General features: G+C 44.1%; 1 protein-coding gene across 3 annotated transcripts in view; it reads right to left on the minus strand.

Annotated features, from left to right (window-relative positions):
* The window catches only part of CTDSPL (CTD small phosphatase like), a 115,721-nt gene that overhangs the window by 15,814 nt on the left and 77,388 nt on the right, over positions 1–22,519 (minus strand). For all 3 annotated transcript variants that reach the window (XM_074345256.1, XM_074345257.1, XM_074345258.1), the window contains exons 2-4: positions 14,678–14,832; positions 7,975–8,007; positions 2,126–2,227 (exon numbers count right to left, since the gene is read on the minus strand). In XM_074345256.1, coding sequence (XP_074201357.1) covers positions 2,126–2,227; positions 7,975–8,007; positions 14,678–14,832 — 290 coding nt within the window. The remainder of the gene's footprint in view (positions 1–2,125; positions 2,228–7,974; positions 8,008–14,677; positions 14,833–22,519) is intronic.

Genomic DNA, 22,519 nt, shown 5'->3' on the forward strand with positions numbered 1-22,519 from the left:
TGATCAGAATCTGAACTGGGGTCTGCCTTTAAGCCCATCACTGTACACACACGTGGTTCTTTGATATGCAAACTGCAAAAAAAGTGGAAATGACTAGATCACAGAACCCTTACTAAGCAGTCTGTAGAGCACTCGAGGCTTAAGATTGTAGTTTATTCACTCTTACGGTTGGAAGGCTAGGGATGCGTTCAGTCTCTTGTAATTTCACAACTAAAAGACAGAATCAGGCTAGAAAACAAGATTGAAGGAAGAAACTCCCACAAGGCATCAGACTGTGAAATCATATTCCACAGCATGTAACAAGAGGGAAACCACTCCCCAGCTCCGAGCAAGCACCTGCCCTCTGTCTCTACTCACGCACGGGTGTAAATGAGGCCAGGCCAAAGCCAGGGTTCTAAACCTGGGCTCGTGGGCCTGTGTGTTGTACAGCTGTACAGCTGTACAGCTGCAAGGAGAGAGGTTCACAGCTTTTGGATTCTCAAAGGGCTCTGAAATGCCCAGAACATTAAAAACCATATGATGAATATTTTGCTTGCAAATGTAGGTAGGCCAGGGAGGAAAGAAATGGAGAGATGTTGTTCATATGAGCCTGTTGCACCAACACCCTCTGAGCAGGCCCTGGAGACGCCTTCGAAGCCAGGAACCCTGTTACTCAGGGATCTGGCCAGCGATGCCCACACACCCAGAGCTGCTGGGAGGGAAGCTGTCCATGCTATGATGGCAACTGACCCCTGCTCTAAAGGGCTTTTCCCCTGAGGGACTCGAAAAGTCCTGAGCATTCTGCTCACAGGGGGAAGCAGGCTGCCAGTGCTGTTCAGAGTTCAACTGAGAAATAAGATCACTGCAGCCCTGGGGACGGATTCTGGAAGGACCCTCAAGACACTGGGATGAATGGTACCCACAGGCCCCAGTGGCTGGACAGGCCATTTGTCACTGCCAGACATAAGGGTGGCCCCCTCCACTCTCCAAAGGACTCTGGGACAACTGCCTGGCCTTGTCCTGTCAAGGAGGAGTCTGTTTAGTGAGAAGCAGGCACAAGGACGGATGTTTCTGGCAGAAAGGTCTCCAAGAAAATCTGATGGTTCTCCTTCTTCCCACACATCTGCCAAGGAAGGACCGGGTGGTGCAAGACACATACTCCACATGTAGATGGTGCCCTCATGTCTCAGCAAAGCGAGGTGGGTCACAGGCTCGGGGTGGAAGAGGAACATGGTCCAACTGGCCAGCAACAGCAGAGCACTTCCATCACCAGAAACACCCCGAGGGAAACAGGACCAGGACCCCTAACACCTGCTTCTTCTCCCCAACGCACCAATCCCCTATTTCCCCATTTTCTCATCACCTGCTTCTTTGAAACAACTTCAAAAAATGGGAAAGTGATTAATTCACTCATTCCTTAGTAGTGAAGCCATAGCTTTTTCTGCCTGGAGGCCTCTGGGTAACCTGTATTTCTGCTGTTACTCTGGTGGGGAGATGGAGACGGAGAGCAAGGAAGGCAATGGACGTGAGACAGTCAGACCTCACCGTGATGTTGCTGCAGCCCCACACCTGCCAGGTGGGAGGGCACGCAGGTGGATGCTCACTTAGCCGTGAAGCTTATGAAAAATCCCTAGTGACCTCTCATCATGAAAACGGCCCAAAGAAATGGCTGAATCCGTTCAGATGCCATAACTGTGGAAGTCTTCTTCAGAGCTGGCCATCTTCCAAGACTCAGTCTGGGAAAATTCCCAGGATTGCAGGTCGCCTGACAGTTTTCCACAGGGCAGTGCAACTCACAGCACATACAGCTCTGCAGTTACCTTGACGAACACACGGCAGTGTCCCGGGGACCTGGTGCACTGACTGCCTTGTGCCACCTGGAAAGTATCTCTGCGGGGGGTGGAGTGTTCGAAAACTCAACCTCATAAATAAGAATGAAGTCTCAGTGTGTTTTTTCCTCCAGACTAATTATGTTAATATTCAACTACCCAGGTTAACCACCTGAGTTAATAAGCAACTGTTACTGGGATTTCTTCATGAAGTCACACACCAACAATCACAAGCTTTCATCCTTTGTATTTTCCCTTTTCCAATACAATTGTGACCAAACCACAAAGATCACTGATTATTTTTTATGCTGATTTACCTTAAATGAACTGTGCACCAATGTTTCATCTAAATCAATGACCACACATTTCTTTCCATAGTCAAGCACCGTGACCTCTGGGAGGAGGTATTTAGCTGGTGGCTAAAGGGGGAAAAAAAATCAATGTTATTACCTTCATGTAAAAGACAAACCAATTCCCTTATTTTTCTGTGATACTATGTCTATGAGATTATAAACGAAACCAAACATTTTAAATGCCTGGTCAAGCACATCATGGGATTTTATTAAAGACAGTAAGAATAAATAGTTTGCAAATGAAGTTTTACCAAACACAGTGCCGTTGTCTGAAGGGGTATGATGAGGTCCTGGGCTTTGGAACCAGACAAACCTGAGTTTGAGTATCAGCTCAGTCTCTTGGCTGTGAGTTGAAAGGCTGTTGTCAGCTGTAATGGCAACGCCTAACATTCTGCCTGGCACAAATGCGGTGGCTATTGTTATTATTAAAATAGACTATATAGAAACAAATGTTTAATTATAATAGCTACTCCAACTATGCAGGCCCATGTTCTGGGGTGATATTTCATCTGAAATTCATTGTGGTATATAAGTATATTTTAGAGCTACACTGGACCATGGTTGTTGTTGGGTTTTTTTTGCCCCTAGTGACTAACATTTTCAAAAAAACTTTTAAGAGGAACTATAGAACCATCGGCAAAATGCAATTCAAAGTGACCTCCAATAATAGGAAACAGATATGAAACTGGTCCAGGTCCAGGGCCCTGCCTTGTGCCGGGCCCACAGGGGTGTAATAGTGAATGAATGTGAATTTTTATCCCTTGGAGTCCCCGTCTCCTTTAATCCACGTGCTGTGTGTTAACCAGAAAATCCATGTGTGTTTTTGCAGTAGCTGACTCTAATCTTGTCATAAAGGGATCACAAAGAGTTATTAAATGCTAGCTATCTTCAGCCAACCACAGTCTTAAGAGTATTTATTTCTTGGGCCTTGCTTCATTCTAGAAATGACTTGAAGTATTTTAGTTTACTTTGTGGCATACTCAGTATCCAGTGTTAATTAGCTAATTGTCCGTCCTGGGGGAAGGTCAAGCTCTGCTCCATGTTTAATATAAAACAAAACACAAGAAAATATCTATCCCTAGCCACGGAAGACTGGATAATTTAGCTTACCAAATAAAACAGGAAAAAAAAAATCAAATCAAGAGGTTTTCCATTTAAAATGGCTTTTTCTTTTTTGTGTGTGTTTTTTGTTTAAGTTGAATGTTAGTGAAGGAATTAGAGTTAACTTTGGACTTTAGCTGGTTCAACAGCGAACGTAAGGCAGGCAGTCAACAGGTTAGGTAAATCTGGGAGTGCAACAATCGTCCTGGCAGCAGGGATCGTCTGGGGCTGAGCAGGACGACACCACGTGTGGGGACACGAGTGTTTCTTATTCCAGGGGCGCTCTGTCTAGCGAGCACGGGGATTACAAACTCCTCCCGGCCTCCCAACGCCCTTGGCCCGAATTAATGTTCACCAAGCAGCAGTCCCTGACCATGTGGCACTGGGAAGCAATGCACCTTAGACTCGGGGCATGGGATCCGGGGCCCAGGGAAGGACTCTGCCCCTTGTTACAAGTCAGCAAACAAGCAGGTTTATTACAAAAATTAAACTTGCAAGAAGTTCTGTATCAAGAAGAGGTTTAAAAAGACAGGGGGTGATGAGCCTACTAAGTGAGCCTAAGAGAGGACTGGGGTTATTTTTGTTGTGTGGGCCATAGCAGAATGCATGCTGCTGACTAGAATAAAATTTGTTTTAATTTTTCATTATGCATTGATGTAATAAAAACACATTTGCACTGTAAGGAATATAGACACATAAACCTATTCCCTCTTCCATGTCCTCCCCAACACATTCCTTTCCCCAGATGTCCTCCCTTTCAGCTTGGTGTGTATCTGTCCAGCCCTTTTTCTCTGCATTTATACACTAAAACAACATTTCAACCTTACATAATCACTAGCCTGGAGAATAAGGCTCTAGAACATCTCTCCCTAGCATATCTGAAAACATCAAAGATATGCCAAAAGTGGCTCAGTTATTTTCCAAACCCGAGAATAAAAATTACTTTCTTTGCATATTTAACCCACACTTTACAAGCAATCTCTGAGTTAACAGTAACGAAAAAGCCTCACCATGCTGATCTGAGAGAGAAAAAAGCGAGCAGACTGAGAGTCACAATAAGCAAGCTATTGATTTAGCATTTGTGCTGCAGGGAGCAAGGCCAGGCTGGGGCAATGCGCTCGAAGGGTTCATTAATTTGCAGCCTGTTTCCTAAATGCTCATGGCTTCTCGAGAGCTTGGCTTTAGATTAATGCAAATTCTTCAGACCACTGCTAAGAATTTTCTGGGCGGCTGTGTCCTTGGAACATGCAAGGACACTATATAATTGCAATGGTGTTTTGTTACTACAATTGATCTGTTCAGGTGACGCTTGAATCATTAACTAAAAAAAAAAAAAAAAAAGTGTCCTGAGCAAATTTTCTCTCAGGCCATCATAAAGCTGAAAAACAAGAGGAACACCAGTCATGTCCAAAAGAGCCTTTTGTAGAAATAGTAATTTTGTGATGTGATGCAGGTGTTAGTTAACATTATGGTGTGATCATTTTGCAGTATGTAAGTGTATCAAATCAACACTTTTCCTTAAACTTATGCAATGATATATGTCAATTATATCTCAGTAAAGCTGGAGTAAAAAACTTAAAAAATATACAGAATGACTTGCTCCAAAGCACCTGGTGGGCACTGCCAGAGGGGTGGGGACCGGGGTGGTAAGAAATCCCACGGGGGATGGTTTGGGAAGGGTATTCACTCCAGCTCTCCTCCTGGGAGTGGATGTGAAATTTCCTGTCCTTGGTGGTTAACTGGCAGCCAGGAAGAATTCATCTAAGGCTCTTTTCTTTATAGTACCCACCCCATAAAACACCTTTGCCAGTCTTACAAATGTGGTGCCTCTTCTTGGTACATGGGATGGCTGTTTTTGAACTGGAGTTCTCAGGCTCAGGGTCTGCACACTGTGCTCCCCACGTGGGCCTCTGAGCTCAGAGCAGAGATCCCAGGGCTGCTGGAGGAGGGGCCAAGGAGACTCGACACCAGCTTTAACTAGAGTTGTTCCGCTTACACGTTCTTTGGTGGAAAAAAGTACACTCCTGCTTATTAAGAGGCTTAGGCCAACAGCACAGAAACAAAGCTGTTGGAAAACAAATCTCTCCCCTCCCGATTCAGCATTTTTATGGCTCAGCTGCACTGTCAGCCCTGTGCTGGTGTGTGATTCGAGCAAGGACGTGGGAACAGGAGGGGTCGGTCCTCCCCGGGGGCCAAAGCACCTGATGCTCACCTTCCGCCATCACCCCCAAACTACATGGTTTCTAAACCTGTCCCTCTGCACCTTTTCCTTACCCTTCAATACCTGAGTTTTACTGGACCAAACATGAACCTTCCCATAAGTTGTAGAGAGGGCCTCCCAGTCACAGCTCACAGTTGGGAGACACGTTACTAAGCGGAATGTTTAAGACCAAGTCCAGATAAAGATGTCTTTCGAATAGGTGCACGAAAGATGGGGTACTTAATAAATAATGCTGAGACAATTGACTTGCCACCTGGAAAAGGAAATAAAGCTGGATTGCTACCTCATGCCTGACACCAACATAATCCAGATGGAGCAAAGATTTCAGTGTAATGATGAAGCCATTAAAATACTAGGAGAAAAAATAAATAAAAAAAAAATACTAGGAGACTATGTGGGTCACAGTCAGAGTGGGGAGATCTTTCTAAGCATGACAAAGTTCAGGAGCCTTTAGATTAACTAAAAGGCTAAGATAAGAGGAACAAATTTCCCTCTGTAAAATTAAACTTCTTTGTGGCCAAAATGATTATAAACAAGGCCAAAAGACAGATCATAAATTTGGAGGAAAGTGCTAATTTCCCTGAAGTTTAAACAGGTAACAGTAAAAAATCTAGAAGAAATGAATGGGGAGGAAGAAATACATATGGGCAGTAAATTTGTAACAAGACATTCATACTCACTGATGAAGAAATGAAAGCCAAAGCAATAAACTGATACTATTCTTTACTTTCAGAATAGCAAAGATTAAAATACTGATAATTACCACTTTTGATAAGGGAATGGGCAATCCCATACACTCTTGGTGGGAATGTAAATTAGGTTTTCAGAGGATAACCTAGCTTTAATCTACTAAATACGTAAAAATATATCCTTTGATCTAGCATTGCCATAACTAGTACCCGATCACCCAGATGACAGCTGTGAATTAACTTGGAGAAAAAACAGTGCTATCAGAGTATCAGAGGTCAGGCGAGAGGTGCCACCTGTTGAATGTCAACACTTCTGCAGGAAAAATACATGAATCTACTTCACAGCAAGATTAAACAGAGATCCCTGGTATCAATCCCACTGGGTATCCTACTCGAACACTGGCTAAGAAGTCGTGCTGATTGATCCATCTTTTTGATCAGTTTCCCAACAAAGCCCAACCCTCAACCCTCAGGCATGCTGGCAAAGTCAGAATCACTCCACAAACCCCTGCAACTTGTTCATCAATGAAGAGGTAAAGTTGTGAGAAAAATGAAATTATCAAAAATTTTTGGGGGCGATTTTTAAGTGACATGCATGACCAAATTTGGAGTCAGCCTGTACTAACGAAATCCATCATTCCTTTCAATGTAAGATCGCTGTATCTCTTGAATGTTCCCAGAATATATGTGGAAAAGGTCCAAGGAAAGATAGCTGATCAGATTTGAATCAGACAATCTGAATCAGAGAATCTGGATGGATTAAAATATCAATTTATGGACACCTTTAATAATCCAAACCCTAAGGACATAGTATTATGAAAGATCTCACTTGTTTTTATTTATTTGTTTTGTTTAGGGGGAGGTAATCAGGTATGTATGTATTTATTTAAATGGAAGTTCTAGGGATTGAACCCAGGACTGCACACGTGCTAAGCACGCACACTACCACTGAGCTATACCCTTCCTCTGAAAGATCTCGTTTGATACGGACATCTCAATTGCAAATTTCTTTTGGGAGCTGATCATTGGTCTGCTTCCTGCTGACTGGCCTCAGGCTACTCAGCTCCGCTGGCAGAGCAGAGGGGAAAGAAGGAGCTGTGGGGTCGGCGGCTGTCTGAGGGGTGGCTGGTCCAGCCTGTGCTGGGGCCAAATGTGGGTGCAGCTAATGCACAAGTGCACTGGTTTCAGCCAAATTCCAGGATTGAAAACAGAAGTTGGTGGCCCAAGGGAGTGCCTGGCTGGGCAGGGTCTCAGTACAGCTAGGCTGTGGGAGTCAGGGGTGGGTGGTGGTGGTCCTGCAAGTTCAGGGCAAAAAACTGGGGTAGTGTTTCTTATCACAGGGCCACGGCCAAGCTACTGACACTGCTGAACAGTCAGAAATGGTCTGCTCCCCTGGGATGGAAGCCTTGTGAACCCAGTTCCACTGGGACAGAACCTGCTGCAAAAAACCCTCCTGGGGCAAAAGTAAGTTTTCCCAGTCTATGGAGCGCAGGAATGTGGCCTCAGTTTATTCAGAGACATGGAGGCCCTTCGCAGAGAGAAAGGTGAGGATTTGGTGAATAGATGCTGGTTGCCCTGCTGTTCCTGAGAAAGGAAACTGTACAGAACTTCCTGCTCAGTTTAAAATGCAGCTTCATTTTTCTTTTTTAAAAAACAGAACAGACCTGTTTATACCACATGATAAAAAGTCAATATAAATAAGAACATTAAAAAAATCTTTTATGTTAGTAGGCCCAAAGCTACAAGATTCTATGAATGTTTAAATAAAACCACATATTCTATCACAAATAAAATATACATACACTTGGTATGGGAATGACCTGCCTCTGGTCACCCTAGAGAAAAAGAAAAAAAAACCATTGTCAGGTTTAAAGAGAAGTAGATCATATACTCAAAAGAAACTTCAAAGCACTCCTGAGTACAGCAGTCATGTGATTTTGCATTCTCTGCACCTTGGTGGTATTTAATGAACACCCAATATATTCCACAGTCAGAGCATTGGGCTCACTCTGCCTCCCAAGGTCCCCCACTTCCCTGACATATCAGGCCGGGTTCCTGAGGCTCATAAACCTTCTTTTTTATTTAAATAGTGCCTCCTTTACTCCCAGGAGTTTAATCTTCAATTGAAACATGAAAATGAAAACCCATACTATACTTCGATCCATGAATTCCTCTGATGACCGGCTTGATTCTTCTTTTAAGTAAGTTTTTCCCTGAGAAACTAAATATGCAGGGAAAGGAAGACAGTGTTATCAGATTACAAGGAACCCCCTGGCCACCTCTGGTCCTCTTTCCAGGGCAGGAAAGGTGCAAGGAGTTCCCTCCGAAGCCAGAGACATGGGACAGCTTTCCCATTAAGGGGAATAAAGCCTGTATTTATAGGGAGTGCTAAGAAAATTCAGGCCCCAAGAAAGGGCCTCAACCGTTCCTCATCCCCAGAATGCCAGACATTCCAAACCTGAGGGAAACACTTCATTTTAGCATCATTAAGAAATGCTAATAAAAGAACAAGTGTATCTCCATTGAGAATTTCCAGTTTCTGTGCTTCTTTTTCAGATGGTGGATGGGAGGTAATGAATTGCATGGTCATAGTCCCTGATAAGGAGACGTACGGTTTCACACCTCCCATGTCGCAGGATCTGTGAAAGTGTATCCATCTCCACTGAGGGGGGGTCACTGGAGACAGGGGTCTCATGGGAAGAAGCCAAACCTGACTGTCAACAGTGGCAGGTGGCTGGCACCTTTCTAAGCTCTGTTCTGCCTCTAAGAACCTTTCAGCAACTACTTTTTTTAAAAAAACTTTATTAATGGAGGTACTGAGGATTGAACCCAGAGAACCTCATACATGCTAAACACACGCTCTACCACCGAGCTATTACCCTCCCTGCAGCAACTTCTTGATGATCTCCAGCCCCTGGTCATCACCTCTGCAGCATAACAACTACCGTTTCCTCCTGAGATGATCGTGAGGGCTTTTTCCTTCCTCACAACACCTGGGGCTTGTCCTAAGGATGCAGAAACTGCCTTTGGCCACGATTCAAGGCAGAGCTCTGCTGCTCTCCAACACAATGGCACAATCAAACCAAATCTCAGTTTTCAAGAATTTATGCAGAGAAGTTCATTTCAGAAGCTCTTAAATAATATTGTTCCCAACATCTGGAGCTTGATGGGGGAAGATTTTACACAGAAGCTCACAAGCCCATTGGGTCACTGTGGAGCAGGGCTCTCAACCCTGCACTACTGACATTCGGGGCCTGGCGGCTCTTTGCTGTGGGGGCCGTCCCACGCGTTGCAGGACACTCCACTGCAGCATGCCTGGCCTCCACCCGCCAGATGCCAGGGGAAACCCTAGTAGAAGGGGTTTCTCCTGACATCTAGTAGTGGCAATTTAAAAACTCCCAAATGTTTGCTGGGGGCAAAGTCGTCTCCAGTTGAAAACCACCGCACTAGTGGGAGAGGGTAAGCACCTCCAACACAAAGGTGCACCTTCAGATGAGGTGAGCACATCAGGGAGGTGAGAGATGATAACACCAGACGGCTAGTTTGGAAGGGCTTGACAAAATACAGACCACGACCAAATACTCTAGACAGGTATTTGGACTTGAAAATTACTTGCAGGTTTGTGTGTGTGTGTGTGTGTGTGTGTGTGTGTGTGTGTGTGTGTGTGTGTACACACATGGGACATGCACGTATTAGTGAGTGTCCAGTAACTGCCTTCACCCTGTCCTCGCCCTTAGAAGTCCTTCATGGTCTCTGCCCTTGGGGTCTTCTGGATGTCAGCTCCTCCTAGCCTCTGGCCAGGGGTTGCAGACACTTTTAGTTTGGGCAACTGGATAAGACAGTTAGGTAATACAATAACGGCAGCTATTAGTCACAAGCGCCAAGTCCAAATTAAGATGTGTTGTAAGTGTAAAATATATACCAGATTTTGAAGAGTCAGTAAGATAAAAGAATGTAAATTTTATTTCATTAGTAATTTTATTCTATTGGATATATTGGGTTAAATAAAATCTACTATTAAAATCCATTTCATGTTTTTAAAAAAGATTTAAAAAAATGAGGCTACCAGAAGAACTTAAATTACGTATGTGGCTCCCACTCTATTTCTATGGGACATTGTCACAGAACATAAAGCCCAGCCAACTCGTGATAAACATTTAACATGAATGACAAATAAACCTGCATTGCTTTAAGCCTCTGAGGATTTGGGGTTGTTACTGTGGCATAACTCAACTCACACTGACTAGTACATCTACTCAGTAGTCACTCCTCTTTTCTCCTTTGTGAAAAGAGCTCTGATTTTGTTGGGAGCAGGAATCTGCAGCTCTAAGTCCTTCCCCTTTCAGGAGGGCAGCCATGTGGCAAAGTTCTGGCCAATAAGACACAAACAGAAGTCTCCTCGGGTTTCCTGTGAAAGCATTTACTTTCCATCAACAGGACGGACCTGGCTATTGCTACTCCTACCTCTCTTCTTCCCGTAAACGTAGATATGCTGTCCGAAGACTGTGACTTTGAGATAATAAACATGCGTGAGGATGAAGGCAAAGCTGCCAAGGACAGTGGAGGAGAAAGATCAAAAGACACAAGAACAGAGAGTCTGGGTCCCTGATGGCATCACCAGGTATCTAAACTAAAGCCCAGCAACTGCCAGAATCAGGCTTTTCACATGAGAAAAACAATCTCCTATTTGTTTAAGTTATTATTTGTCAGTTTTCGTTTACTTGCTGCCAAAATCATTCCCATCTGATACAGGTATATTATTGGAAACAGCATCCAGATGAATTTGTCCAGCCAACTGATACAGTCTTTGCCTTCTGTTAGGAGAATTTGGTTCATTAAACTTGGCTTTATGCCTACTCTTTATGTTAGGTTTATTACTTATTATGTTATTTTTCCCTTTTCTTAATTTTGAAGTCTGGTTCACAATTCTGCTTATTTCCCCTTTCATTCTCTGTACATTCTTGAGGATCTATTTTCTTTCATTTAAAAAAAATTTAACGTCTATCTTCTCTGTTCTTACGTTCCTTTTTCTTTTTTGCGGGGGGGGGGGAATTTATTTTATTTGTTTATTTTTAGAGGAGGTACTGGGGATTGAACCCAGGACCTTATGCATGCTGAGCACGTGCTCTACCACGTGGGGCCCCCTTGAGAACCTATTTTCTTTTCTTTCTTTTTTTTTCTTTTGTGTGTCATTTCTTTCATTCCTTAACACTTACATGTGTATTTTCTATGAACAAGGATAACTCCTGTGCAATGTTAATTCCATACCCCAGTACAATGATCAAATTTAGAAAATTTCACATTGATATATTTCTCTTACCTACTTTCCATATTCCACTTTCATCCACTTCTTCCCATGATGTTCCCCCGAAGCAGTTTCCTCCCATATAACCAGTCCAGTTTCACATTTTATATTTAGTTGTCTCGTCTGTTTAGTTTCCTCAATCCAGAATAGTTCCTCAGCCTTTCTTTTAGGTTTGCTTGTTTGTTTGTTATGACACCCACAACATATCTGAAGAATTCAGGTCAGTTAATTTATAGAATGTCTCTCAGTTGGGTTTTTCAAGTTTCCTGATGATTGGATGTGAACCTATTTTCGAATTATGCTACTGTCACAGTTCTATCCATAATAATTATATTTATTCCTACATTTTCTATACTTGTATCATGACTGAATATTGATTCATTAAGATTTTTTTTTTGCCCCCTCTGAATCATTACATGTCTGAAACCATTACTTCTGTTTAACAGATAAATGATATCTTGGTCACATAGAGAACTTTAAATTTGTAACTTTTCTCTCAGTAGCCTGTAAACATTTTTCCATAGTCTTCTGGCTTGTGGTATTGCTGATGGGAAGTTGGTGCTAATGTAAGTCTCTTTTCTTTGAAAACATCTTGTTCTGGTAGCTTGTAAGATTTTCTCTTTATACTTAAATTTCAGCATTTCAGCAGCATAACATCCAGGCGTGTGCTTCCCCGCCTGCCCCCGCTAATTCTGCTACAGACGTTCAATCTGCACATTCGAGCCTTCTTTCGGCTTAAGGAAAATTCCTTCTATTATTTTTTCTCTTTCTGGAATTCCTATTAGCTGCATGTTAGGTCTCCCAGATGCCTCTTCCCCTCTCTCACAATGACCATTTCTCTGTTTCTGGTCTGAATTTCAAAATATTTCTTCCACTTGCTCTTCCAGAAAACTAATGCAGTTCTCAGTAGTGACTATTCTCACGCTTTTTCTTGGTTCATACATTAAATTTTTGTATTTAGAAATCAGGGGATCTTTTTCAAGTTCTGAAAGTTTTTTTTCTTTTTAATAGAGGTACTGAGGATTGAACTCAGGACCTCATGCATGCTAAGCATGCGCTCTACCACTGAGCTATATCCACCCCCTCATAAGTTATTTTTGTAGTCAGAATTTATTTCTTGAAATATCATTTTCTGAGCAGTCTGTTGAAGTTTTCTTCTATCTCTTCCAGCAGTTTTACCTCAGTAGGGGCTTCACATGCTCATTGTTCAATGAGGACTTCCGCGGCAGTGGTAAACTGCGAGGGAGCACTGCAAGGCCAAGATGTCTCCATGGTCTAGCAGAGCCCAAAGTGACAAAGCACAAGAGACAGAGAAAGTCCCTGCACCACTGGGCTCCTCCAGGCACCAGAACTGCAAGCAATTCAGCTCATCAGTGAAGCCTTTCTGAGGGTCACGCACCTCAAGTGGGGACCCCAGGCTCCGCTGGCTGGCTGATCTCACAGGACTATACATTTCAAGTCTCTGTCCTAAGACTCCAAGAGAGGAAGCATTTTCCTCTGTTGGTGGCTCCCTGCTTCTCATTGAGTATCCGAGAGAATGAATCCTGTATCTACTCTTTCCCTAGGAGATGTCAGGAAAATTGGAGGCCATAATGTACTTCCCAGGCTCCACCTGCAGGCTCACGTGGGTTTATCCAGAGAGGGAACTTAAAGGGTCAGAGTCATGTGTTTGAGTTGTCATCTTCCCAGAGTCCTCTTCCTTACATTCACATGTACTTTTAAAATAATCTATTTTCTAACCACAAAAGTAATTTAAGCTTATTTTGTGAAAATTGGGAAAATAAAAAAAAAGAGAGAAAGAAAAAGAAATAAAGCACAGAGAAAATCCTACACATAATCCTACCAATCTGATAATCTCTTCATATTTTGACATACATCATTCTAGTCTTATAAATGCCTGTGTGTGTGTGTGTGTGTGTGTATGCACTCATGACCATATGTGTACTTATAAATATACTTGCCTACTGCATTTTAACCTTCTGCCTCTAGGAGATACATTGTGAGCCTTTCCCTGTATCCGTTATATCTATGAGACTTCATTTTTAACAGCTGCACACTAGTTGACTGTATAGTTATTCTACGTCTTTTACTGTCTAATGTTAATCATCAGGTTGTTTACAATTCTGCAATATTATAATCTATGCTGGAGGGTATCTTAGGGTTAAATCTTTGCATATCCATGATTATATCAACAACACGGAACTGCCTGGGTGAAGGAATAGGCACATTTTTAAGGTTTTGAGATCATACTGCCAAATTTCCTCCCAGAAAGGTGTAGCCAATGTAGTCCTACCAATAACCAATTTATATCCTCTACTCTCTTACTACTCCCATGCCACACTCAAATATTACCTTTAAAAAATCTTTTCATAATTTGATAGACAGAAAAGGGTATCTCATTGTTTCAGTTTGCATTTCCTTGATTACTGACCATACTGAACATTCTTTCATGTTTACTGACCAACCGTATTTCTTATTTTGTGAAATGCCTGTTCATGTCCTTTGCTCATGTTATTTGGGACATAAAGTTTTAAGACTTTTGTGTCCTTGATCCTGACTGTCTTCATAATGAATAATCTCCTTTGACTCAGTGATTTTTACCTGAAATTCTATTTTGACTGAGATGACTATTGTAACCCTTGCATTCCTTTTCTTTATGTTTGTGTGATGTCTTTTTGCTCATTCTTTTACTTCGAACTGTTCTGAGTCATTCTGTTTCATTCTGTTAGACAGCATGTGGGTAGAATTTGTTCTTTCTAACCTATTGTGATATTCTGACTTAACATTTTTTATTTGATACATATGAAAGAATATATAACAAATATATCTATTATCAAACAAGGTAGTTAAATTCATTTCTATTTTTTATTGGCTCTTTTCCAAGTCTCTGCTTCTCCTCTAGCCTTTCCATTTCTCTGTCTGCTCCTGGTTCTTTAACTCTCTATTTCATGCATTCAACTTCTCATGGGAGAATGTTATAAAAATGGGAAGTGCCTTATAACTCGCATCAAATATGTTCTTTAGTTGCTAAATGGGGATAACTGACATATCCTTTAACCAAAAAAAAAAAAAAAAAGGCTTTTTTGTAATTTCAAATCTTTTTAAGTAAGTGACTGCAGAGATACTGCCACAGATTCTTAAGGATGCTCATCAGGGCGGGGACAGACATGCGGCTCCTGTGGTTCCGCATCGGCACTGACCTTCTGAAGCCCACCGTTCTCCTCCACCAGTGGCGGAAGCACACTGGGGCCGCTGCCTGGCGGGGCCTCCACATTGTAATCACGGAAGCAGCAGAAGAAGGAGCTGAGGATGCTGCGGCTCCTCTGTTTCTTCAGGCTGACGCTGCACTGGGATGCTGGAAAGAGAGACAGGGCACACTGCAGCCAGCGGCAGCAGGAACTCACAGCTGTCATGCAATGTGAAAACTTGAACATGCGGTCGCCCCGGAGTCCCGGGTACCAGGAGATCTACTCAGGCTAAGACCAGGGGCGCCGGGAAGTTTCTCTAAAAGATTGTTATGTGAATCCTAGAGGGACAGATGGTCGATGGAGCCCACTCCTGCTGGCTGGACAGAGTTCCTCTGACCTCAGCCCAGTGGGGGAATGCTTGCTCATTAACTGACCCATCCTTGGGTCAGGCGCCATCTGCATTCCTGAACTCAGCAGATTAAGTCTTCCAACCTTGCACTAAGCGCTACTTCAAAACACAGATCCTTTCAGGCACAAATCAGACTTGACACTCCCTGAGAAGCACTCCTCTGTTAAGGGCACCAAGGGAGAGTCACTTTGAAACTGTGTTCCTGGACATTCTCTGCTCACCGTGGAAAGAAAGGACTAACTTCACGGGTTAAGAATAAGACATGTGAAGGCACAAAGCAGCTCTCTTTGCCAAGAAATTGATGAGGGTCTGGACCCACAGAGCCCAGGGCTGAAGTCTTCTATCACCCTATAAACAGAAACAGCAGGAGATGTGGCAGAGAACATCAGGGCCGGCCAGGACAAAGCCCATCTTCGTGCGACCCGGGGCAATACTGTGCCACGGACTCATCCCCTGTCCTGTCCTGGACTAAGTCTCCAGAGGGAGGGCTGGATCCTTTCTGATATCCAGGGCTCTAGACAAGCTGCCACAAGTCAGAAATAAAAGGCAAAAATTAGTACAGATGAGAAACACACCTAAGGGGAGGAGACTGACAACTTGGAGGTGCTGGGGCGTTTTGCCTGGGAATGCAGCCGGGGCTGTCCCACCACATACCACATCTGGGTGGGTCAGCGGCGCTGAGTAGAGACCACAGGCAAAAGGCCCTCGCTCGGGGTTAATGGGAAAATCACTACTGGAGGAAATCATTAAGTCCACATGATAACTGCTGGAGTTTATCTCCCACAAAGCAATCCTGGCATGATTCCTTTTTGTACACTCGAGTGATCTGTATAGTGATTTTGTACACCTTCTCTCTTAAAAGATCACAGAATCTTTGGTTAGAGTCTTGGGGGTACTCTTCTGCCAGCAGCAAAACCAAATGCATTCCGATGGAAATTCTGAAAAAGACTGAAAGGCTGCTTTGCCAGCAACTCCACAAGCACCGATGGTCCTGAGCCTGGGTTCAGGCACGTGGCCCAGTCAGTGTGAGCGAGAGATCCTCATTTGCTAATGATGAGCTTTAGAACCACACGTCCCTGGAAAAACTGGCTGTTCTATCTTCTTTGTGGATCTCCGGGGGCACATCCCAAGGTACCCGTGTCCTCATTTCAGGCCCCACACGCCAGGCCACCGGGCACAGCGGCCTCCCACGCAGCAGCGGTGGGAGCGATAATGCGTGCTGTTTACCGGGGGACCTCCAGGTTCCAGGACTTTGCCATCCTCCTCTCAGTAACCCTCACGGCTACCCCGGGAGATAGATGTTACTGCTTCCATTCTACTGCCGAGAAAATACAGTGAGTGATTGTGTGTGTGCCCAGGTCCAAACCCAAGTGGGCCCGTTTCCAGGGTGGGTGCTTTCCCTGCTCACATGCTGAAGACAATCTGGAGACAACTTAGGTCAGCCTGAGAAGTAGGGAACATGCCAAGTGGGGAGAAAAGCACTGCAATAAACTTATACTGAACAGAAATGACCGACTCAGCTGTCTTGTTGTGACTTTGGGTGTTTCTGTTCTTATGCCACACTCAAACAGTTTATCAGAGGCAGGAAAAACTGTCCCTTCCCCGGCTGATAGCACATCTCTCTGCAAGGAAACAAGCTGGGTGTTCGGAGACACAGAGCAGTCGACATGACATGCAGGCTGGGCAGTAAACAGCTCGGCAAAATGCACCTTCCCAGATCCTGTTCTCATCCTCAGATCACATCCCTCTTCCCAGTAACTAACTTAACATGCTAAAAAAAAAAAAAAAAAAAAATCCTGAATCTGGAGCCAGCGAGCCACTGAGACTTTCCACCATATGACTATCTGCTGTGCAGCAGCTCCAAATAGACCTGTGGGATGACTACTAGCCAAGCCACCTGGCAGGATCCGGCAGCTCACTCAGGTTCTCCCCTCTCTGCAGGAAGAGCTGAAGCAGCCCAAGTGTCTCGTGTCCAGGGATATGGGAGGGTCCAGGCCTCCTTCTGCTAACTGAAGTCAGTACTAGGGTCTGCAGGAACCTCCAGGAGGCTGAGGTCTTTCTAATTGTGGGTTGGGCTGGTGCTCTCAAAATTAGGCTAGCTGGGAAAATGGATGGACTTGCTCAGGACCAGCGAGCGCCTCACCCCACCCTTGGCACTCACTGTTCCTGGAAGGTCAAGGTGGGGCTGTCTGGGTCTCATGACACTGCCGCCTTCCACCCCAGCTGCTGCCTCTCCGCCAACTATAATCCGGAAGGCCCTTCATTTGCTCATAAACTTCTGGGAAAAGGGTTTCAGCTGATACATAAAATCAAAATCTGTATTTTAATGGACAAATGTTTATCTTTTAACATTAGATCAAAAAAATCTAGATAAACAGTTGTACATCGGACTTCATCATAACCGTGCAAGACAAATGAAAAGAGACTGTAACAGGGAAAAGACTGGCAAAAATACATTACTGTGTAACAGTAACTGTCAGACTCTGGGTATTTATGTTTCTCCCTTCTCTATTTTCCAAATGTTTGATGGTAATTTTACTCTAACAATGGGGGAAAAAATCATCTTGTTAAGCTTGATTTCAGGAACTTTGTAAAGCTCAGGAGAAACCACATCTTAGCCCTAAACCTGAATCTTTAGACTTACTCTTTTGCTTTTCACCCTGCCTGAGAAGCGAAAACCAGGCAAGATGAACATCAGGTCTGGCCAGGACAAAGCCCATCTTTGTGAGACTGGGGCAATACTGGCTCGACCAGCAAATGCACGGGACCTAGGACAGGTCACGTGACTTCTTTGTGCTTCAGTTTCTTTACCTATAAAATGGGGACAATAGGCCTGTTGTGAGAATTAAAAGTTCTTATAAAGTACTCAGAATGGTGCCTAGCACAGGATAAGCAATTCATAAATGTTTGCTCTTACTTATTGTCACAAGTCTATAAGCTTTTGTTTCATAAAGCAGTGGGGGTTCTCCAGGTAAATCCTGGCTCAAAGGCTGGCTTCTGTGGGTCTTCATGTGACCCCTGGCATCTGACAACCAGGAGGCATAAGTTACTCTGACAGACCTTGGCTACTTAAACTGCAACTGGGAAAGCAAAACTAGAAAAATCTCTGAAGTGATTCTACTCAATTGCTCTAAAAACTGGAGATGCAGAGATGAGGAAAGAAAAGGGAGGTAGGGGTTAAGGGTCCAGATGAATGCTCTTGGGGCTGTTTACCTGCATCTCCTTAGAAAAAGAACTATGCTTTCAGGTTGAGGCAACCACTTAGTCAGCTCTCTGCTTAGCTCTGCACCTGCCCCGTCTGCAACTGACACAGTGGCTGCTTGCCCCCAGCTGTGCATCAAAAAGAAGCACCTTCCCATGTGAGGAGGACCGCATGAGGACCATGCAAGGACCCCATCACGGTCTCTCTTGCAGGCTCCCCGACTGGGCCTTTACAGGCTGCCGTTTCCCTGGGGCTCTGGCAGTGCAGGCCAGTCAGAAGGACCACCCCTCTTCCTCTTCCTTAGTTCTGCTGACAAAGACATGCCCATGCCTGGTCCTAGCAGCTGCCCTTCTCTCCATACAGACAGTTGGCCCACGGGAGTGGAATCCCACAGGGTAGTCAAAGGAGATTGCTGGCAGGGGCAGATGGGGTGATCCTAAGACTTAAATTTCTCCATTTCTCTGAGCAGTCCTGGGTGAGAGACAGAAATCCTGGGAAGGTTGTAAAGAGCTAGAGATGTTGGGCACAGGCCTTCCTCTGCCACACTCTGTGCCCTCTGACAATGCAGGGGGCGTGTGATGCTGTGGACAAACAGGCAGTGGCTGTTTCCCTGGATATACCCTTGGGGCTAACGCTTCTCTCTGGGCCCCTGGACCTGGTGTCACTGCTGCCCAGCAAGTGAAAACCACGTTTCCCACTCATATATGTCTGCTTCTTTGGCTCCAAGGACTGGGGACCTCCCATCCTCCAGCACAGCAAAAGAGGGGCTTAGAGAGGGCCTATGAAAGTAAGTGCACAGATGGTTGGTCTCTTTGAGGCTTTAGTCCTAAAGATGAGACAGGAAGCCTTCTAAATACCTCCCTGGTCTCTCTGGGCAGACTGCTGGCTGGGTAGCAAGAACAAGTATATTGGGGTAGAGGGATAGCTCAGTAGTAGAGTGGGTGCTTAGCATGCGCAAGGTCCTGGGTTCAATCCCCTGTACCTCCATTAAGTCTTGTCTTTTTTTTTGGGGTGGGGTGGGGTGGGGTAGGGTTGGGTTGGAGAGGTAATAAGGTTTATTTATTTATTTATTTTTATTTACTTTTTTTTAATTTACTTTTTTAATGGACGTACTGGGGATTGAACCCCAGGACCTCGTGCATGTTAAGCACACCCTACCACTGAGCTATACCCTCCCCCTCCAGTACCTCCACTAAAAACACAAAAAAACAAAAAAAAGAGCTCCTTCAAAGCACCACCTACTGATGGGGAGTGTAGCTGACACCTGATATTTTTGCTGCCAGAATCCATTATCCTTCTTTCTGGTAAAAGTTCCCCACTCTCACTCCACCAGCTTTCAGTCCATTGCCGGGCCAACCAGCCACACGATCAGCTTAGGGATGGGCCCATAAGCCACAGTGGGCCAAGAAAAGTCTGCCCCAGGGTTCATGCAACAGCTAGGGAAAGAGATGTTCTCTTTTTGTAAGCTGCTGGGGTGTAAGCCTGGAGCCACCTGTGGCCACCTTTGCCATCAAGGGAGAAGCACCTACCTGAGCATGAGCCAAAACTGAGGAGAAAGTAGTTGAGGTGTGGAGAGGGGCAGATCTCCGACATCATCTGAGGACTTGGTTTCAATACACTAGGCCTTTCCGGAATTTTCAGTTATGGAAGAGAATACATTCCGTTTTCCTTTTGAGCCAATACTAACTGGGCATGTTACTGGCAATGGAAAGGATTATGCCTGAAAACGAGAGCTCCCAGGTGAGGCCACGCAGAAGCACTGATGAATCATGTAGGCACGATCTCTGCCTCATGACATGCACACCCTTAAGGAGAGACACTTGAATACACAACTCTGATAAAGTCCGAGCCGTGTTAGGATGGGGCAGCACGGGGCACTGCTGGTGCCCAAGGAAGGGTCCAGATTTGGGGGTGAGGGGTGGGAGTGATTTCTTAGAAGAAGTGTCTTCTAAGCTGGGCTGATGGTTTCATAAAACTGTTGGAGGGGACAGGACGTAGGGGAATGGCAATGTCTGGAGGCCCTGAAGTGAGAGGAAGCATGAAATATTTGAGAAATCCAAGAAGTGGCAAGGAGTACACAGTGGGGGTGATGACAGCAAGGGCCCTGTAAACCATGGGGACGAGTCTGGCTTTGATTGTGTGAAAATGGGGAATCACATTATCAGACCCATACCACAAATGTCATGATTTGATGTCTGTCACTGGAGCTACTCAGCTTAGATTTTAAATTATAACCAATGTAGGCTATCAATCTGCATTAAAGATTTCCAGGATATGTACAAATTACAGATGTGCACTCTTTCGTGTAAAGGGCCTAGAATGTAATTTCTTATTTAAAAATGGACTTTAACGTGAAAGCAACCTAAATGTCCATAGACAGATGATTGGACAAAGAAGATGTGGTATATAGATATAGATGTAGTGTATCTATATCTATATCTATATACACAATGGAATACTACTCAGCCATAAAAAAGAATGAAATAATGCCATTTGCAGCAACATGGATGGACCTAGAGATTATCATACTAAGTGAAGTAAGTCAGAGAAAAACAAATATCATATGATATTACTTATTTGTGGAATCTAAAAAATGATACAAATGAAATTATTTACAAGACTCAGACATAAAAAGTAAACTTATGGTTACCAAAGGGGAAAGAGTGGGTGGAGGGATACATTAGGAGTTTGGGATTAGCAGATACAAATGACTATATATAAAATAGATAAACAACAAGGTCCCACTGTACAGCACAGGGAACTATATTCAGTATCTTATAATGTCCTATAATGAAATAGAATAGGAAAAAGAATATATATATGTACCTGAATCACCATGGTGTACACCAGAAACTAACACAACATTGTAAACCAACTATACTTCAATTAAAAAACTGACTTTAAATACAAGTTGGAAAATACATGGAAAGAAAATGAATTTTGGAGTTATATTTGGGTTCAAATTCAGCCCTGCCATCTGTTAGCCAGTGTGACTTCATTTGCCTGAGCCACAATAGTAACATGAGAATCATAATATCTACCCCCACAGGGTTGTTGTGTGAATGCAGCAAAAACATGTATGCTTGTGTGAGAGAGAAATCTACCAGCAGCTTAAGACATAGCAACAAAAACTTATGACTGGTTTGGATACTGTGCAGTGTCACTGTGAACATTCAGAAGTTCACTTGTATCCAGACAACAGTCCTCACCAAAGCAGCCTGCCTCCATGAGAAAACACGTAGGCAGACCCATTTTGCTTTTGGTTTTGTGAATTCTAAACTTAGAACCTGAAGTAGCTCTTTAAAACTCTACCTCCTACCTAGTGAAGGTTTCTTTGTGTAATAATAATAATGCTAGGAAGCAAACAAACAAATAAGAAGCAGCTCCACACGTGAAGCTTAAAATAAACCCTGGGATTCAGGCCTCTTCTAGGAACTCTTATATAAAATATGGTTAGAAGTAAAGGGTTGCAGTCAAAAACATGGAATGTCTCAGGGAAAGTCCACTGAGGCTGACAGTGAGGGTCTGGTCCTTTAGTGGGACGAGGGGAATCTGTTTATGCCAACAGACAGAAGGCACAACTGACCCCATCACCAGTTGGAATAATAGGCCAAGAGAGGCATTTCTTTTCTGTTTTTTGGAGTATTTTTTTTTCCGTCTTTGTTTTTTTTTTTAATGGAGGTACTGGGGATTGAACCCAGGACCTCGTGCATGCTAAGCATGTGCTTTACCACTGAGCTATACTCTCCCCTCCTGAGAGGGGCATCTCTAATGACTCTCTTACTTCCTGACCTGACTGGTTCCCTTCTGTATCCAGAAATTGAAATGTTGACCCAAAAAGCCAGCATTTCCTAACTGGTGTGATAGCTGCCTGCCACATAAGCACCACCCTTTCACAATTTTTGTGTTCCAGCCTGGGTTCGATTCCAGATGTAGAGAGGCTGAGAGTCGTCCTGAATGAACCCCTGGCTGCAGGCTCTAGGGTCTACTTTGGTTCTGAGCATCGCACACTCTCCTCTGTGAGGCCCTCACCAAAATCTGTCCTTATGCCTGACCTGACCTAGAACTCCCAGTGCCCCCACATCTCTGTACAATCCAAGGAGTAATTCAGGGTGAAGATGAAAGTAGCTGAAACGCCGGCGGACGTGTTTGCTACTGACGATGAATCCATCCCCAATCATTCAAGTTTCTCCCCAAGTGAAAATACTGCACCTTGGCAGCTACAGAAGACAAAGAAGGTTGA

This window comes from Camelus bactrianus, chromosome 17, assembly GCF_048773025.1.
Source record: "Camelus bactrianus isolate YW-2024 breed Bactrian camel chromosome 17, ASM4877302v1, whole genome shotgun sequence".
Taxonomy (NCBI): domain Eukaryota; kingdom Metazoa; phylum Chordata; class Mammalia; order Artiodactyla; family Camelidae; genus Camelus; species Camelus bactrianus.